Source organism: Misgurnus anguillicaudatus, chromosome 11, assembly GCF_027580225.2.
Source record: "Misgurnus anguillicaudatus chromosome 11, ASM2758022v2, whole genome shotgun sequence".
Taxonomy (NCBI): Eukaryota; Metazoa; Chordata; class Actinopteri; order Cypriniformes; family Cobitidae; genus Misgurnus; species Misgurnus anguillicaudatus.
Window position 1 is genome coordinate 4,907,170 of NC_073347.2, and position 19,713 is coordinate 4,926,882.

The window sequence follows — 19,713 nt, forward strand, 5'->3', positions numbered from 1 at the left end:
TGGCCCCTCCTTGGCCCCCCTAGTGAAATTTGTCTAGAAACGCCACTGGTCAAGGAGGGTATATTGGGGACATGGTCGATGGGAATTGATAAGATTTTATCAATGTCAATGCCACTGACGATTCTTCTTACCGATACCATTCTTTAACGATTCTCTTAACAATTCCTAATAGGTTTTGGAAAAAAGTAGTCAATTGCTTTTTGTGCAAAACAAGTGGTTTTATTTGTTTTAAAGTTTACACTTGAGTAAGAAAACTGAAAAATAAATAAGATTTACAAAATAAAATATTCTGTAAACATAACAATCTTACAAGTCATAAACTCTTCCTCCTAATATAGAATGAACAGTTCTCTATAAAAACAGGGATGGAAGCCTAACAGTGAAAAACTGGCTTGCAATGAAATATGTCTGAACCAAATTTGATTCATTTAACAATTCTTATGAAGAAAAATAAGCATATCTGCTTTTTCTGGGAGAATCCTAGCTCTGTCTCGATTAATAGTGTCTCCAGCAGTGGAGAACACCCTCTCAGAAGGGGTAGAAGATGCCTGAACACACAGATATGTTTGGGCAAGATCAGCCAAAAGAGGCATCGTGTCCCTCTTCTGCCACCACCAAAGAGTAGCATCCGCTGATACAGAGATGGAAGGTATGGCTCTGTACATCAGTATTTCTCGGTCCAGTCGTTCACAAAATGTCAGAGTCTGTTGTGGGGCTGTTTGTAAATCATGCTCCTCCTCCGCAAACAGCTTCTCCAAGGCTGTCTTCCTGGGGTGTTTTATATGTGGTGTCTGAAAGGTTTACCAAGTAAATCTGATGTCCAAAAAACAAATATACTTATGTACTAATTCTATTATTAAAGCTAGTGCTACTGGTAAGGGAACTGTTACGTTACCACCAAAATGTTTAGTTGTTCAATGATTTGATTAGTTTATTGTATCGTCATGCCACATTTACTATGAGTAAAAGGACTTACATACTTTTCTACCTCCTCCTGTTGCTTCTCTTCCACCTCCTGAGATTGTCCTAGACTCGGTACGTTGTCTTCCTGCTCTGACTGCTTAAAAGAAAAATAGAACATGTCAGCCCTATGAATGGAACCAGAGTTGAGCATCACAACAGAAATAAGCCACAAACTGTAAATCAAAAACCTTTTCTGTCTCTCTGGGTGTGGCTGCTACAATTACTGCAGACCTCAGCCTGTCCCAAATGGCATCACTGTCTATTTTCAACTTGAACCTTGGGTCCATCACCGTTGCTTCTTCCAGGAAGTTCCGGACATTTTCATTCTTAATAAAAAAAGTAAGAAAGAACAATGATGAGTCATTCATTCACATGAAGACTGGAAATTAATGAGTATCTGTAAAGAAACCTGGTAACGTGCAGAAAGGTCAGTCCAGATTTTCTCCTTAATGTTTCTTGCAAATGCAGAGTCTTCGGCCTGGACTGCATAGTGGGACTCCAACTTTTTTTTAAATTGGAATGATTTGGCCACATGTAGGGCTTTTTTCACTAGATACACAGAGTGTCGACGTGTAGAGTACTTTGTTGTGCACGCCCCCAGTTTATGTACATTCTATGCTTTGCCCACCCTGTTTTATAAAGGCCCACCCACTTAAACATTTCTGGCTTCGCCACTGCTCAAATCCTGGAAGCTGAGTGAGGCACGTCACATCTGTTTGCGGGGAAAGCTTCTCGACCGGTGACCAAAACGCACTCACTTCCAGCCAGTAGCAGAGTGGCAATCGGGAGAGTTGGGACGTCGCAAGGCAAAACCCCCAGTTTTACTCTCTACAAGACACCACTGTAACCGGGGTTTCTTAAAAAGCTCACCCTGGCCGGGGTTTTCAAATATGCTCGGTTTCAGTGCCCTGATACTGCGGTTTCGTGTGGACGAACGGCTGAACCGTGTGAAAAAACTCACGGTTATAAAAATACCCGTGTCCGTGTGGACTAGGCCTAAGTGTTAACATCAGGTCAAAATGCATATGATGATATATTACAGATGAGATTAGACATCACCAGAGTGAATTTGAGTAACATTATTGCAATTCTGAATGAAACAGAGAAGGGTCACAGATTTCGGTAAGCTGTTGTTACTCTCTACCAGATTGTGTGTGTAACATTAAATGGCAACAGCCCCAAGTGAAAAAAACAAAACAACTGAGTCGATGGCGAAAGGTCGGAAGACCAAATCATATCCACCGAGGAAATGTTTTTCGTGTTGTTACAGTAACACTTTGTTTACAGTTTTGCGCTGCTCAGCCTGGATTACAAACACCACGCGTCCGATTCGCGAACTGACTCCTTTGAAGGGATTCGTTTGAATGAACGGTTGAAACAACAGATCTGTCCCAACACTAAACTCACAAGACGTCACTGTCAGTCACTTATAGCGCCTCAGAAATGAGAATGTAAATGTGTTTAGAAAGATTTGCCCTAAATAACAGTCTCAACTAAAAAACATAGACATTTACTGTGTTAACTTTATGATGAATAAATAATTTATCAGGTCTACCAAATAAGGATTTTATCCTACAAAGCAATAAAAGCCATGATAAAAACTGATGAAAGATGATGACAGCAGAGTGTCAGGTAATATCTGTGTCTGATAAATGCATGCTGCAGAAGAGGTTGTAAAACTCTTCAGAAAGACCAGTCATCATTTTATGTACTATTTAAATACTTTGACTTAAATAGTGACATTTTTACATTTAGAATATCTGCTTAATGATGCGAACATTTTGATTATTATGTACATATAGAAAATCGGCCAAACATATGGGCCATCGGCTGCCCTGATTTCTAAATATCGGCATCGGCCAGAGAAAAAGCCAAATCGGTCGACCTCTAATCTCTAGCCTCTAGTGGTCAGGACATGAATGGATCAAATCAGCAGATTTGCGAAGTTTTATTTATCTCCACATATATCATAAACAATAATTAGCATGGTAACTTTGCAGTATACCCCATTATATATTTCCTACTGTAAAGTACCACCCACCAGCCCAACGACGGATGCAAGTGCAGTGGGTGCTCGTGTTCGTTCCTTCCTCATCGCTTCTACAATAATAATTCCATTTATTAGGTTTCAATTTATTTATTTTACCTCGGTACTTAAATTATAATCTGACTCCAATTTATAAATTATCAATATTATTCTGATGCTGATCGTAATTTATATGTATCATTATTATTATGTTTTCATTCTCTTAATTATTTAAATATACATAGAGAATAAGTTATAATCCTGAAGGTGCTAAGGTACAGCTGGGCGTAGAGGCATTCTCCTTCTAACTTAAATTAAAATCAGAGGTTTCTCCAAAACACATTGAAAATAAGAGGATCCATCTATAGTTTAGGTTGAGGCATTTCTCCATCCAACCTATAAAGTGAGGCAATTATACACATCATATTTTCAATAGAGGTAATTTTCCTAATCTAGACCCCCTTCTGTATATTCTCTTAAATACTTAAAATACAAGAAAAGACTCGACAAGTTTTAAAATGAATAAAAGTTAACAATTTATTATGCCAGGCAGGTTACACTTAAATCAATCATTTAGTTGTTCAAATTCATCTAGTCAAACATTCATTAAAAAGATCAGCATATAAAGAAAAGTCACAAAGTAAAATTCATACCTGGCAATCAAAGACACACATACAGATGCTTCCCCGAGTCCTTTGCCAATGTTCCTTATATACACCAGTGAAATGAGAGTTATGGTCAATATGGTTTTTTCATTTAGTTTCTCGTGGCCCTAAAGGTCACCAAATGGGATCGCCCTCCATCTGTACTTAAGATTATAAGACACGCCTCTTAGAGGACAAACAATATGTTTAAATCTCCAATATACTCTTATCTTAGACTTAAAGAAATTAGACCTCTTTTTACCCATCACACCATGACCTTTAAAAAGATATCAAACATGTTGTAACAGTATTTCCATCATCACAACATATGATATACTCAATATTACATGTGTTTAGTATATTTCCAGCAACAAGATCTTTGAGAGGGGAAGAAATACAGGTCAGTTCCTGGGTATCAGTGACCCCTGTGGAGAGAGACAACACCCTCTCTCGGGAACATAGAATGTGGTTTTATTGTTTTATTGTCCAGCTCCAAAAACACACTCTTGTCCATCTGCCCTACACTACGATGTATATATGATTTCCAAATGATATATGCAAGTATTAAACGGCAATAAATGTCTCATCTATCTCTATGGCTCTGGCTGAGGCTTTCTCCACTTCTCCCCAAAACGTAAAAACGTAAAAAAAAAGTGGTCTTTAAGACCATTTTTGAGACATTAAAAAAATGATATATATCTTGAGTGATTCATGTACTCGATAGTGGTGTTTAACCTGCAACACCCCTCTTATGAATCTGATGCATAAAATATATAAAAACAAGAAAATAAGATATGTGGGGGAAAATATGAGTATTACCAGCAATGTTGAGCATTAAGTTATTTGGCAAACATAAGGCATTTGTAATTATAAAGCGTTTGCACCCGCGTGTGTGTGTGTGTGTGTGTGTGTGTGTGTGTGTGTGTGTGTGTGTGTGTGTGTGTGTGTGTGTGTGTGTGTGTGTGTGTGTGTGTGTGTGTGTGTGTGTGTGTGTGTGTGTGTGTGTGTGTGTGTGTGTGTGTGTGTGTGTGTGTGTGTGTGTGTGTGTTTTCTCCTTGCGATGTAAAATAGGCCTTCAACTGAAACAGATAATCACTGGAGTCCATTCCCGACCCCCGAGCGACCACATTCAACATAACAAGTAATTTGTTATAATGTACAATTTTGTTTCTGAAATAGTTTTGTGCTGTTGTGTGCAGATAAGTTTTGAATTGATAGTCATGTAGTATGTAGTGCTCTTTCTTATTTTGTTATCATGTGTCTATTTGGATTCTCTAGGTGCACAGTTTTTGTTTGGAAAAAAGCTCACAGAAACTAAAACCAGATGTATGCAGCTTTGCCAGGCGTGCAGCACCAGCGTAAACCAGCTAAGACCACTCGTCTAAGCTTTCAACCTGGTAAAGCTGGTTTTTCAATCTGAACAGCTAAAAGTGGACTCTAAAAACCTCTCTAAAACCAGCCTGCTACACCAGCTAAAACCAAACTGGGAGACCAGATCAACTAGGTTAGGTTGGTTTTAGCTGTTTTTCAGTAGGCAATGTTTATCCCTATACTAAAGTTATCCTCATTGTGATATGTCTTTGAATAATCTCTTATTATTATCACACAGGTCCACGTGCTCGTCTCCACTCAAATCTTTGCAGAGAAATGAAACAGTGACTGCATGTTTGATCTACAGTCGCCACCTAGTGGTGATAAAAATGAATAGCATTAACAGAAAGTATGACTTCAACATGTTTTTGGTGGTATGGTACAGTGCTTTATATAGATTAATGGTATATGGTACAGTCTACTTTAGCTTAAAGGTAAATTTAACAGTTAATGAAGATAATTTTTAAACTGTGTTTAGATGTTGTTCAATAAAGTTCAGAGTATCAGTGAAGCAAGTTTGAGAGATTTCTACATAAAATCTATAATGTTAAAAATATAATCTTGATATCTTTAATAAGGTAACATTTTTAAATAAGGTCTATCTCTATTTACAGTTGTTTTATGCCACATTTAACCTCCTAAGACCTGGATGTCACATATGTGGACATCAATGTTTTTGTTGTTTGCACCATAATACTTAATTCTGTGTAACTGGAACCTGTTATACACAAACATGGACAAATACACTGCTTCATGTTCTAAGAAAAATATTTGGTTATTATATTTATCGGTTCCCCAAAATAGCTGGTAAAAATCTGAAAAAAAAAGTCAAACCAAAGCTCGGGTTCAGGAGGTTAATTTAGGCTTCATGTTATCTGACCGATGATAGGAGATTGTTGCATAAAATTGGTTTGGGCAGAAAAAATAATTTTGGTAGTGGAAACATTTTTTTAGATCTTTTCCTCTCATCTCATATTTTGTCCACCACCATGACCCTTTAGTCTCTGTGGTGGTTCTTCATCAGTCAACATGTCAAATATCCTTTAATGTGTTTGGGAATTAATATTAAGTAGTGTTTAGTGAATTTAACCCTGCAGTAAACCCAGCAATATGGAACTCTGTTGATGCTTTAACTGCTGTAAGGGATGAGGGATTATTAGCTAACTTAATGTCTGTTTTTGCCTGTGTTTAACTATTTGATATGTGTGAAGAATTTTGAGCAATGAAAAACCTTTCGTATGTATCATGCATTAAAATATATGACCTTTGATGCTTTTTGATGATTTAAATAAAATCTCCATACAATCTGAGCATGTCTGTGTTTTACTCTCGACTAATACTCTCTTCTTTTAACATTACTGGTAATTAACATAGCGCCATCTAGTGGTTGTAAATGAATAACACAATAGGTCTAAATATATTAATACAAAATAGCATCTATACATACTGTAAAATACATTTTAAAAAGTAGTAATAAGCATTTAGACATATTAAAGAGATTTTATTCATATATATATATCTACAATAAAAAGTCCAAATGTTGTAAATAGTTTTAATTAAACAACACAGGGGACATAAATATATATATAACTCATCACAGTTGAACCGTAAACAGAACAAAGTCATTAAACTCCATGACAACCATACTGTAGAACACATCGTTGTCATAGAGACATTATGACATCACAATCGGTGCCTATAAAACGCTCAGCCAGATGAAACTGGTATCATTTGACTGATCTGAACGCTTGCCTTTGGTTGACTCCGAACGCTACTGTACAGATTATCAAGTGAATTTGCAGACTTTCAAATAGTTCGCAACTTTAAACTGCTTGACGCACTGTGTACGGACAGACAGTTTACTTAGATTTCAACCGTCTGTGAACCGAGTCTAAGCACAGTTAAGTCTGCGGTTATCTTTTCACATCATGTTTCGTCCTGTAACACCATTGTCCGACAAGGACATGGAAGGAGCTGATGTTGAAAATATGGATTTTAATCTGCCGAATGCTGTGCCGAACTTTGACTATGTCCCTGATTTCGGACTTTCGTCACAAGTCGGGCGCGCTGCCGGTTCTTTAAATCCATTTGAAGGAGGAGAGGAGGAGGAGGAGATGATGGATGTTTATCCAACACATGAGGCGAAACGCCAAAAAGGTAAGATGCGAGTTAAAGCAAAAAGTCTGACTTTCATGCTGATAAGTTTACATAAAGTTATTGTGTTGTTAATGCACGCGTACATGTAGACACACCAGGTGGTGCTCGTGTAACGTTACTTGATATTTTACCCGCCGTTTTTCTTGACCGGCAGAATACGCAAACAAATTTTGACTCCATTACTTTAACAAAAAGCGACCAAAATTAATAAAACATCCTCACAATTTAAGATAAGAATTACGCCGTATGAGGTCTTGTGTTTTATTATCCCTCACGAAAATTAACTGGTTTTTATGAGGTAAAAGTGTAGTAATCATGTTTATTGGTGTATTGAGTACTATTAGCAAAGCCATGGTTATTTTGTGGTAACAATGGTTTTAATAAAGTACCGTTAACCATGTTTTGTTGGATGTAAATGTTTCATTTTCGTAAGGGATGTATAACATAATAAATAGTTAGCAGTGCATACTGTTGTTATCCAGACTGTTTTGTTCATTTACTGAAGCCAATGTTGTGTACTATTTTTATTTTTGCTTGCTTGTTTTCTCATGATCACAACTTAATTTCTCGTTATCTCAAGTTAACAAAAGATGTATTTTTTGTGATGTGATGAAAGCTCTTGGGTTCTTAATATGTATGTACATGAACGGGTTGTATTGTTTGAAGACAGCAGAGGTATATTTTTGGTAAATTAGGGAATGAACAAATTAGGTTTTACTTAGATCAGGGATTCGTTTAAGATGAAATCGATTCGTCAGTATGTAGTTGACAAATTGATAGTGGTGAGTTCAGGGACCGTCTCTAAAGTTACTCCTTAATATACACGTTTCTACTTTATACAGCATTTAAATGGAATAACTTTTAGTCAACAAACAGTCACAAACCCAACTGTGTTCATATGGTTGTGGGCTATAATGTACACTTTTACTTATATAGTTATTAATATAATTGTTAATTACTATTAAAGATAGAATCGTGTACATTATTACTTTGAAGATGGTCCCTAAATTCACACACATTATGGGGTGGTTTCCCGGGAAGAGATATCTTAAACCAGGACTAGGCCTTAATTTATTTAGGAAATATAACTAGTTTTAACAAACATGCCTTACTAAAAACATTACTTGTGTGCATTTTGAGGCAAAACAAAGGGCACTGATGTATTTTAAGATATGTCAGTGCAAGTTCCTTTCAGTTTGGACAGCTCTTATTTATATATCTTATAAGTCTTTATGTAATTATTAGCTACACGTATGCATCAGCAGTTCACTTTAAAATACACTAAATATTATGGACAGGAAATTACATTATGACATTTCGATTGTCAGGATAACAACTTTTTGTTATCTCGAGATCCCCAGAAAATAAAGTCATGATCACGAGAAAAGCAAAAATAATATTAATGCACGTTCTCTCTTGGCTTCAATACAATTTAGACAAAAAGAAAAATTATAATTTCAAATGAAGGCATTACTTTATTGAATTATTTTGTACAGTTGAATAAATAATAGATTAAAAGAAGTGACAAGTTTTAGACACATATTGATCGCTTCAGTTAAAGCATTCATTTCATAACATTATTTATTGAATTGCAGTGTTGAGATGGAGATGTGATGATGGTGGAATGGATTTTGTCCTACCAAGTGCGGTCCCTGACATTGTCCCGAACAACGGACATTTGTTAGACAGACGCGCCGGGAGTTCACATCCACGAGGAGGAGTAAAGGAGTTTACTCCTGCATTTGAGGAGGCGAACAGCCCCACAGGTCAGATGGAAATTTTGTGTTCCTGACAATCTTTAAATCTGTACCATGTTTGTTCCTCAATAGTTTTGTTGGCCCTTGCAGATACTGATATCTTACTACATTAAAGTCAGTAAAATAAAGCATCTTACAATAAGAAATTAAGTTTAGACCATTTTTCTAGTGTGTTTTAAACTCTTATTTTAACAGCATTATTAATGCAATAATCATTGCTGTATTTTTAGGAATTTGTTATAAAGAATTAGATACTCAATTACATATACATATTTAATCAAAGAGTATCTGGGTGGACAGTTTGTTAAATGTGTTTATTAAGTATTATTACTGAGCACGGTTCTTTGTCATTCTCTTTTGTCATAATGAATGTTCTAATAGTTTATCATTTGTTTTTGTTTTTCTTTTTTGGTGTAGAAAAATGCGAGAATAAAGTCTTGAAATCATTAAAGAAGGGATGGAATAAAGTAAAGCAGCCATTCCTTCATAATGATAAAGTGGAAACACTGATTCCTTCAGAGGTTTGTTACATCATTACATTTAATACAACCATCTGTCCATTTATAGACATGTTTCCATCCAGGTTTTGTTATCGACCAAGTGAATATGCGTATTAAAGGTTTTCTATTTAAATGGTGTGTAACCGGGGTGCTTTAATGAAAGCGGAGAAAGTGTGAATCCATATGCAAAAGGTGTTTATTAAGTAAAATCCCATAAAGGGCCAGCAACCAAATCCAAACAGGGTTAATCCAACAAACGTAATCCAAAATACAGGCAATGTGTCAGGGCAGGCGGCAGTACAGGCAAAATCCAGATAACAGGCACAGGTCAAAAAACAGGAACAGATACAGATAAACAGGTAACAGATAACAGATAAACAGATTCAGATAACAAGCAGATACAGACTAGATGTGGCGATGTAATAATCAGCCAGGAGCAGGTGAACAGGATGTGACTTATATACAGACAGACAGGAAGTGTGAACTGTGACATGGCATGATGAATATCAAAATAAAAGTCAGAACAGAGCAGGGTATCAAAATAAAAGTCCAAAATACAAAAATACACAGAACACAAGTAAACACAGAACAAAACCATTACAGAACCCCCCCTCTAAAGGGCGACTCCCGGAGCCCAACAAACAAAACATACAGTCCAATAGAGGGTGGGCGGGCGGGCCAGGACCTCTTGGCGAAGGCAGGGCAGTTCAGGAGAGGTCCTGGGTCATATGGGCAGGATGGTTCAGAAACATGAGGAAGATGAGGGCCTGGGTCATGGGGCAGATGAGGGCCTGGGTCATGGGGCAGATGCGGGCCTGGGTCATGGGGCAGATGCGGGCCTGGGTCATGGGGCAGATGCGGGCCTGGGTCATGGGGCAGATGCGGGCCTGGGTCATGGGGCAGGCTAGGACCTGGGTCATGGGGCAGGCTAGGACCTGGGTCATGGGGCAGGCTAGGACCTGGGTCATGGGGCAGGCTAGGACCTGGGTCATGGGGCAGGCTTGGACCTGGGTCATGGGGCAGGCTTGGACCTGGGTCATGGGGCAGGCTTGGAGCAAGATCAAGGGGCAGACATGGAGCAAGATCAAGGGGCAGACATGGTGTAGGATCAATGGGCAGACATGGTGCTAGATCATGGGGTAGGAATAGACCTGGAACACAAGGAGAGGAAGGATCAGAGTCCACTTCGGTCTCCGCCTCGGTGTCCTCTGCCTCCTTCCTGTGTCCGGGTACTACCCCCCCCCAAAAAAAAAACTTGGGAAAGCTTCCACAGCCCAGGGTGGCGATATTTCAGATGGTGCACCAGATGAATCAGGTGAGCCAGGTGAATCAGATGAGCCAGGTGAGTCAGATAAGACAGGTGAGCCAGGTGAGCCAGACGAATCATGTGAATCAGGTGAGACAGACGAATCAGATGGGACAGGTGAATCAGGCAGGACAGACGAATCAGATGAATCAGATGGATCAGAAGAATCAGAGGAGTCGGGCGGATCAGGTGAATCAGGCAGGTCAGGCGAATCAGGCAGGTCAGGCGAATCAGGCAGGTCAGGCGAATCAAGCAGATCGGGCGGATCAGATGAGTCGGGCGGATCAGATGACTCGGGCGGATCAGATGAGTCGGGCGCATCAGAAGAGTCGGGCGCATCAGATGAGTCGCGCGGATCAGATGAGTCGGGCGGATCAGATGAGTCGAGCGGATCAGATGAGTCGGGCGGATCAGATGAGACGGGCAGATCAGATGAGACGGGCGGGTCAGATGAGACGGGCGGGTCAGATGAGACGGGCGGGTCAGATGAGACGGGCGGGTCAGATGAGACGGGCGGGTCAGATGAGACGGGCGGGTCAGATGAGACGGGCGGGTCAGATGAGTCGCGCGGCTCAGATCAGACGGGCGGATCACATGAGACGGGCGGATCAGATGAGACGGGCGGGTCAGATGAGACGGGCGGTTCAGATGAGACGGGCGGGTCAGATGAGACGGGCAGGTCAGATTCAGGGTCTTGAGGAACCTCGGGAACAAACAAACAGAAGGCAGACCAAACGCACCACAGGGCCATAGCAAATTCAAGAATGTCACAGTCAATGAGGCATACCTCTGTGGCGGTTGGTTCAGGCAGGGCGGCCATCTTGATGATAGGTGCTGGGTGAGTAGTAGCCCTCATGAGTGCAGGTGTGGTGGTGACGATGGCCCTCTGAAGCACAGGTGCAGGAATTGTGACGGCTCTCTCGAGAACAGGTGCAGGTGCAGAGACAGGCAGGATGGCGGCCATTTTGGGAACAGGCAGGGTGGCGGCCATTTTGGGGACAGGCAGGATGGCGGCCATTTTGTGAACTGGCATGGTGGCGGCCATTTTAGGGACAGGCAGGGTGGCGGCCATTTTGGGAGCAGGCATGGTGGCGGCCATTTTGTTTACAGGCATGGACAGAACAGGCATGACTTGGCTTTGTGTGTTGTGAATAGCCTCTGAAGGTGTATCCGCAACACCCACAGTGAAGGGGGAACCACACAACAGCAACGCAAAGTCAATATATTGCTCCAGAGACCAGACAGACATATCACGTGGCATACATAAACGCAACCATTCATCCAATGCATTGTAGAAAATTGGTTTTAAAGTGTCCTCATCATAATGTACCTGATTTGATAATTCCAGAAAGTCTTGAACATAATCCTCAATGGGCCGGTGGTTCTGACGGAGTGCAAGCAGTGCAAAAACAGGTTTCATGGTGCTGGTGGGAGATTACTGACCTTTGCTGGATTCCGGTTGATGGCTGATTATTCTGTAAACGGGGTGCTTTAATGAAAGCGGAGAAAGTGTGAATCCATATGCAAAAGGTGTTTATTAAGTAAAATCCCATAAAGGGCCAGCAACCAAATCCAAACAGGGTTAATCCAACAAACGTAATCCAAAATACAGGCAATGTGTCAGGGCAGGCGGCAGTACAGGCAAAATCCAGATAACAGGCACATTTCAAAAAAACAGGAACAGATACAGATAAACACGTAACAGATAAACAGATTCAGATAACAGGCAGATACAGACTAGATGTGGCGATGTAATAATCAGCCAGGAGCAGGTGAACAAGATGTGACTTATATACAGACAGACGGGAAGTGTGAACTGTGACATGGCATGATGAATATCAAAATAAAAGTCAGAACAGAGCAGGGTATCAAAATAAAAGTCCAAAATACAAAAATACACAGAACACAAGTAAACACAGAACAAAACCATTACATGGTGCTAAAATGGTGTCCGTTGTGATATCACGAATGATGAAAGCGACATTACTTTTGGTGTATCACAAAAAATCTGATCTTGAGCAAATTATCTACCTAATTTCTCTAATGCTTTTACAATAAAAGCTTAGCCAGGTCCAGTCTGATGTTTGTGGTCTCGGTAATTTAAAATAAATGTGCTTTCACCAAAGGGACCCGATTATGAGGAGAAAAAATGTAATATTTAGGAGAATAAACATGAATCATTTTATGGATAAGTGATTGACATTTCAGCACTTCATGAAGTAAGTTCAGTGCAGCTCTGTGTATATGGAGGATCGACTCTGCAAATCAAAACAGAAAGTCTCAGGCTGCAATAAGAGCGCCTATTGTTTGCTGTTATGCCCTTCAGAGGTTGCGCGTGATGAAGATCTATCATGTGACATCACATTTATTTGCGTTAAAGCTATTTTTTTATATATATATTTTTTTGAGGTATTGACATTGCGTTTATGCGCTAAAGCATTTTTTTTGCTAAAAAGCCTTGGATGGAAACATGGCTTCTAAACATGTCTGGAAACATTTATCTGTCTGTCTGTCTGTCTGACCCACCTCTGCTCTTCTCCACAGCTTAATGCAGATTCAGATAATCCTAATGTAAAGGATGGTGCTGGTCTGGCCAGCTCTGAATTAAACAATAAGATCAAACCGGAAAAACAACGAATGGCATTCTTTGACTGTCTCCGGAGGGGCAAGGTGGAGTCAGTGCCGACTCCCCTGCTTAAAGCGGATCCAGCTATTCCTGATGTTAGGGAAGTTGTTGATCCTGCATCACAGTCAAAGACCTACGTTGGTCCGAAGAAACAGAAACAAAAGGCTTCAAAGAGCCGCAAATCTAACCTCCAGGGAGAAAAAGTGACTGTTGTGCCAACTCAACAGCCCAAGGCTATTTCAGATATTCCTGTTGGCATGGATGTTCCTGCTCTGGCCGGCCCCCAATCAAAACCAAAGATTCGTCCGGATAAACGCATGACATTGACGCAACGCTTCTTTGGATGCTTCCGGAGGGGCAAAGTGGAGTCGATGCCGACTTCACAGATTGAGGCCGATCCAGCTATCCCTGATGACAGGGAAGTTGTTGATCTGGCAGATTCTCAATCGAAGAGTGTTGGCTTAAAGAAACAAAAACAAAAGGCTTCAAAGAGCCGCTCATTTCACAACCCTTGGAGTAAAAAAGGGAAGAGTAAAGTGAAAAAAGATGCCGATCCAGCTATTCCTGATGCCATGGATGGTGCGGATCTGGCCAGTTTTGGTGGCATCACTGCAGCTAATGGGAGGCTACAGACGTTAGGTGCCATCCCAGAGAATATTGGGTTGAAAGGTGGTGGAAATCCTGACCCAAATGAAGCAAAAAATCCCAGGCCAAAAGCTTTTGGAAATCTCAGACTTCCTTGGTTTTTTAAAGCAAAAATAACTAAAAATCCTGGACCAAAAGAAGAAGGAAATCCTGGGGCAAAAGAAGAAGGAAATCCTGGGGCAAAAGAAGAAGGAAATCCTGGACCAAAAGAAGAAGGAAATCCTGGGGCAAAAGCCCTTGAAAATCCCAGAAATCCCTTGTCAGAAAATGACAAAGTTGTCAGGCCAAAAGTTATAAATGTTGTTCAACAAGCTTCTGAACCGCCAAGCGAGAAGAAACCAGCTGATCCCTCAGTGCCTAAAGGTGAGTGTATTGACTTCATTACTCCTACGGTGGGTTGCACCAATAAGTGAAATGGTTTCTTCATCATATTCTTCTGTACCTGGAAATGTATGCTGTACCTTACATCTGTGAGTATATGAGTGTTAACATGTACTGTCACCTCATCATTTTTCTGTGTGTTTTTCAGACACTTTTGATTCTAAATATCAACTCTTGGAGGATGAAGTGCTTGGGTGCGGTGGCTGTGCCATAGTGTACAAAGGGATCCGTAAATCGGATGGCAGTGAGGTAATGCACTCGTATTTATATCAAACACAATGTTTGCTGAAATTTGTATGTTCACTTGATCTAAACCATGTTTTAAAGTTTGTAGATTTTCAAACCTTAAAGTTATGTGTGAAGTGTCAGGTGAGCCGCTTCAGTCAGCTCAAGAGAAATTAACTTTTGTTGTTTTCTCTTTACAGGTTGCCATCAAGCGAATAATCAAACGAAAGAATGAAAGGACTCTTCAGATTGTAAGTTGTCATAAAATTTGATGAAGTGAACTAAACAGAAAATAGACAGTATAGCAATTACGCACCAATACAAGATATTTGTTTAATCTAATTGTAATTTGTTGACCATTTTTTCTCCAGCCTGGATACCCCAAACCACTTATTACAGAAGTGGCGCTGATGCTTAAGTTAGGAGATGCGCCCTCATGCCCCAATGTCATACAGATGTATGACTGGTACGAGACTAAACACTTTTACACGCTCGTGTTGGAGTACCCACTGCACAGCGAATCCTTGTTGCTATTTGTTCTTCTTGAAGAAAAACTAAGTGAAAATACAGCAAGACATCTCATGCGTCAGGCGTTACTGGCAGTGCAACACTGTCTGGATAATGGAGTTTTTCACACCGACATCCATCCCGGAAACTTCTTGGTGCAGCAATCAACAATGAGCCTGAAGTTAATTGACTTTGGGCTTGGACATTATCTGACGCATGAGGCCTATGATTCCTGTGACTTTATGGGTGAGCTAAAAAAAAATTATTGAGTATTGAAACTTGTTGTTAGTGCAGGGTCGTCTTTTACAAAATGACTCAACATGATGTTTTGTGTACAGGAGCTCCATGTTGCACCCCGCTTGAGATCGAAACGGCTAAGAAATTCCACGCCGTGCCAGCAAACGTCTGGGCCTTAGGTACTATGCTGTACTTCATGGTGCTTGGATCTTTCCCCTGTCCTTTAAACGAGTTTAATTCCGGGAATCTGGAGACAAATGAGATGGATTTATCAAAGGGTGAGTGAAAATGACTGATCAACATGCACACACAAAGCCACAATAAATATTATCAGAGGATACGGTCTGTCTGGCAAGATGTTAGATTTTATTGTGTTTAGCTAAACAATCATTTAGTGGCTCGCCAATGTATTACATCACTGTGCCATCATCTTAACCTGAGGTACTGTCTGTCTGTGACCAGGGGCCCTTTAGATGATAGACAGACAGACAGACTTTTTTGCAGTATTATTAAATGACAACAAAAGCGTCTCTTTATGCCGTGATCATTATTGTCATTTGTGTGTCATGATGACTAACCAGCTCTCTCCTAAATCTTGTACAGAAATCTGTGATCTGTTAAGTGGTTGCCTGGCCCTGAATCCAAGTGATCGTCCGACGCTCAAGCAGATCTTAGATCATGACTGGTTTAAAACTGAGTCTGATGAAGAAGAGCTACTCGGATACAAAATGAGGTAACAGACCAATTAGGAAACTACATTTTGCAGATTACATGCTTTTTATTTTGTGTAGTTAGTTGTATAGTAAGATTGTTTTAAATGTACATTTTCATCACTACAGGGCAATATCCACAGAAAATAAAAAGGATGAAGCTGAATGACTGAAGAAAAGGGGAATGATTGGAGATGCTGTTTTCATCATCCTGAGACATATGGAGTTTGCTAATCATGTTTACGGATAAATAAGGTAATAAATTAATGCTTTTTTAACTATCCGTTTGATCACATTATTTAATGGCATTATAATGTATAAGTTAACAGCTGTGTGTTAGATGTTGTTTAACCAACACTTCTGCATTTGTCCTCTTGTGTCTCTCTAGTTTCTATAACCAGAAAGCGAGAATAGCACAGACATTAAAAGGGCCTCAATTTCTCAGGAGGAACTCATTTTTGCACACTTTCTGCATAATGTAAGTACACAACTGCATTTATCTTTGTATATTTTATTACAAAAATCATACATATTGTGCACTGGCGGCCGGTGACTTATTTTTTCCGAAGGCGCTTGATGCAAAGTTCAAGTTCGTCACAATGTTTATGTAGCCCATCATGTGTGTGGTTCATAATTTCAAAATATGTGTTCTGCACGTCGAGAGATCTTATGTGCATCACATGTATGCTCAAAATAAGTGCCTGCTGCAGACGCGTCTAAAGGGTTTATGATAAAAAGAGACGCTTGCGTCTGCCAGATACTCGCATAATATCACGCGTAATCAAAGTTTACTGTTAAGGGAGTGTCTTGCGTGTATTTTGCGAACGTGAGCGTCTCTTTTATCATAAATGGTTTTGACGCGTGTGCAGCAGGCACTTATTTTGACAAAACACATGATGCACATGGTTAACATGACGCAACAAACAAATATTTTAAAAATGCAAAACACATGACACTCCGAACACTTATTTTGAATTAGCGTCCCTCGGATGAGCAGTCACGAGCCGCCACTGATATTGTGGCTTTAAGGTTTTAGATATACTATAAATATGATGACTAAAAATTAAATGTTGACATTTTCTTTCTTTCTCATCTTCAGGTTGTATTTCAGACTTCATGATCACAGACCGCTGGCTGAACGTCTGATGCAGATCCTGTCTCATCCTTGAACACATAAAAAAAAATGTTTTAATTCTTAATGTTTTTATATTTTAAAGTTGTATAATAAAGTATCTAATATATAGTATGTCCTCTATAGAATCAGCGATGTCTGTCTCTCTCTCTAGGGTTTTTTCTCCTAGGAGTTTAGGGAGTCAGGTTTATTAATGTAAAGCTGCTTTGAAATAATTAAACAATTGTGAAAAGTGCTACAGTATATAAATAAAATTGAATTGAATTGAATATGGAAGACTTTTCTTTAGCAGATGTTTTAATTTGTTGTTTTTTTTACTTTTTTATTTGATCAAACTGATTAACTTGGTTACTTATGTACATGTTTTTCATATGCAATATCAAACCCTTGACCTTGGTATAAAATACTGGGAGTTAACGTAGTAGATCCAATCAGACACAATGTTAAACCTGATGCTGTTTTAACCCAAATAAATAAGTACACTTGACCTAAACCTTAAAATATACCCTTCATTACTCTGTTTTAGTTTAATTTGCATGATTTCTCTCAATCATCGAGACATTTTGATTAACTTATTTTATTTAAATCTGTGGATTGAACATTTCACCAATCATGCATAAATTAAACTGCTACTCTGCAGCTATTTCTGTTATCACTGTTGGCTATTATTTTTGTTGTAAAGTTAAGAGCTGATTAAAAGTATATTACTTTACCAAATACATGTAATATATATTTATGATAATATAATTGCAATTGGCCTTAAATGAATCTAGAATAAACTTGAAATGATTGAAGTGCTCGAAACATCTGCTGGGGAAAACATAAAAGCATCAAGATCTCACTCCAAACATTTTGCACTTTTTACACAATTGCAAGATTTTGTTAAAATACAAGATTTTGGGAAAAATTACTGATTTAACTTAACTTAAAGCCATTAAGTCAAAGTGTATTCTGTTTTTTTTTTTAGATCATTATTAAGACTTTTACCGTTTTTTTAATTATGCACATGTTTGTCATTAAATCTGTCTATAAATAAAAACTAGAGAAAATTGTAGCGTTATCAGTCAGAAGTTTCAATGTTTTATGAACTTATAATAGTAAAAACCGACCAAAGTTCACCTAAATCATATTAGACACTTCTCATCTGTGATCAACTCCCCCTACTGGTGAACTATCTTCAGACTGGATTTGGCGTTTAATTATCATTATTTGTTATTATTATAATAATTATTGACAACGGTCTATTAACAGTGTTTTTCCCCTCTTTTATTTGATTAAATTTCTTCAACTGTTTGACTTTGTGTCAAATGCTTTTCTTACAAAAAGATACATTTCAATGAGCTTTACCATTTGAAATAATTCCTAAAACCTATTTTACATATCTAAATGTTAGCAGGTGCACGTTAGCTTAGCAGGTATTAGCTTAGCACACCATCAAAACAGGAGAACTGGTGGGATCTTTCTGCTACAAACTGACTTTATAACAGAAGTCGAGTGTTTTAACCATAGCTCCGGCTATAATATCAATAGCACCCGCCCAGCACCCCCAAGAAATGTCTGTCATTTTTATATTTAAATTTTAATGTCATGTTTGAATAGTGTTTTCGTGTTGTTAAAAAAGGGAGTTAAATAATAATTAAAAAAATATATATTTAACTAAAATAACATGACACCAAAACATGTGATCTTCTTTGGCCAATGGGTGCAGCGCCCGGTGAACTTTTGACCTTAACGCACGGCAGTTTGTTTTTGATAGCGAGTTTAGAAATTTAGCCAAGTAAAATACACCAAAATGGATACACCAAAAACTACCCGAGGAACAGCGGTGGAGACACTAGGACCAGTAATCTGGCACTTTTGGCTATAAATACGGAGAGAACGAGGACCCTTGACTGCGTCAACATCATTGATGATGCTGTTTTGATGTGAAGACGTCTATGATAAGTGCTTGATTTTCCCCTCTGTTGGCTATTACAAATTGAATTAATTTGTTGTTTAAAGAACAAATCTTGGCTCTGCATTGTTACATCTATAGGGTGCCCATACGTGTCATTCTTCCCGGACGCGTCCTATCCAGGATTTCGGTGCGTCTTCCGGAAGTCGTATTTGTTGACCGCATACGCCATTCAGTTAAAAACATAAGAGATACAATCGTAGTTTCATTCTTACCTTAAAATGTAACGGTTGCTTTTCTGTAATAATAATAATAATCCTCTATGACGTATGCGGTCGACAAATACGACTTCCAGAAGATGCACCCGAAATCCTGCACAGGACGCGTCCGGGTCCGGTAAGAATGGCACGTATGGTCACCCTATGATGCTCCAACAATAGAAACTGATTGCTGATTCATCACTAGTGTTGGTAACTGGCTGTGTGATTTCGTGATCTGAGCATTTTAAGCCGAAGCGTGCAGAGTGTCTGTTGCTGCGTTTGCTGCTCCGTTGTATTCAGGGCTAGACTGTGACAGATCTGTGAAATATTATTTTCAGAGGTTTACATTGGCAGGCTTATGTATGTTGTAAC

At 39.2% G+C, this 19,713-nt stretch overlaps 1 protein-coding gene and 1 long non-coding RNA gene across 2 annotated transcripts; one reads left to right on the forward strand and one right to left on the reverse strand.

Moving 5' to 3' along the window:
• Positions 1-210: 210 nt before the first annotated feature.
• Positions 211-1,569, reverse strand: LOC141368858 (uncharacterized). Its single transcript, XR_012372284.1, has 3 exons — positions 1,152-1,569; positions 977-1,060; positions 211-791 (listed from the first exon to the last, which is right to left on the reverse strand). It is a non-coding gene; the product is annotated as an uncharacterized lncRNA (long non-coding RNA).
• Positions 1,570-13,266: 11,697 nt separating this feature from the next.
• LOC129416374 (uncharacterized) lies at positions 13,267-17,301 on the forward strand. The gene is made up of 9 exons (XM_073872913.1): positions 13,267-14,358; positions 14,525-14,625; positions 14,802-14,852; positions 14,973-15,354; positions 15,447-15,623; positions 15,949-16,078; positions 16,185-16,310; positions 16,444-16,533; positions 17,155-17,301. Exons 1-7 carry the CDS (start codon positions 13,362-13,364, stop codon positions 16,222-16,224), a joined length of 1,878 nt encoding a protein of 625 aa, XP_073729014.1. The 5' UTR covers positions 13,267-13,361; the 3' UTR covers positions 16,225-16,310; positions 16,444-16,533; positions 17,155-17,301.
• Positions 17,302-19,713: the final 2,412 nt, after the last annotated feature.

Bases quoted from the DNA above. Each gene is read 5' to 3' on its own strand.
- LOC129416374 (XM_073872913.1), top strand. From the start codon at position 13,362: ATGGCATTCTTTGACTGTCTCCGGAGGGGCAAGGTGGAGTCAGTGCCG. The intron at 14,359-14,524 runs GTGAGTGTATTG...TGTGTTTTTCAG, and splicing joins TGATCCCTCAGTGCCTAAAG to ACACTTTTGATTCTAAATAT. The intron at 14,853-14,972 runs GTAAGTTGTCAT...TTTTTTCTCCAG, and splicing joins ATGAAAGGACTCTTCAGATT to CCTGGATACCCCAAACCACT.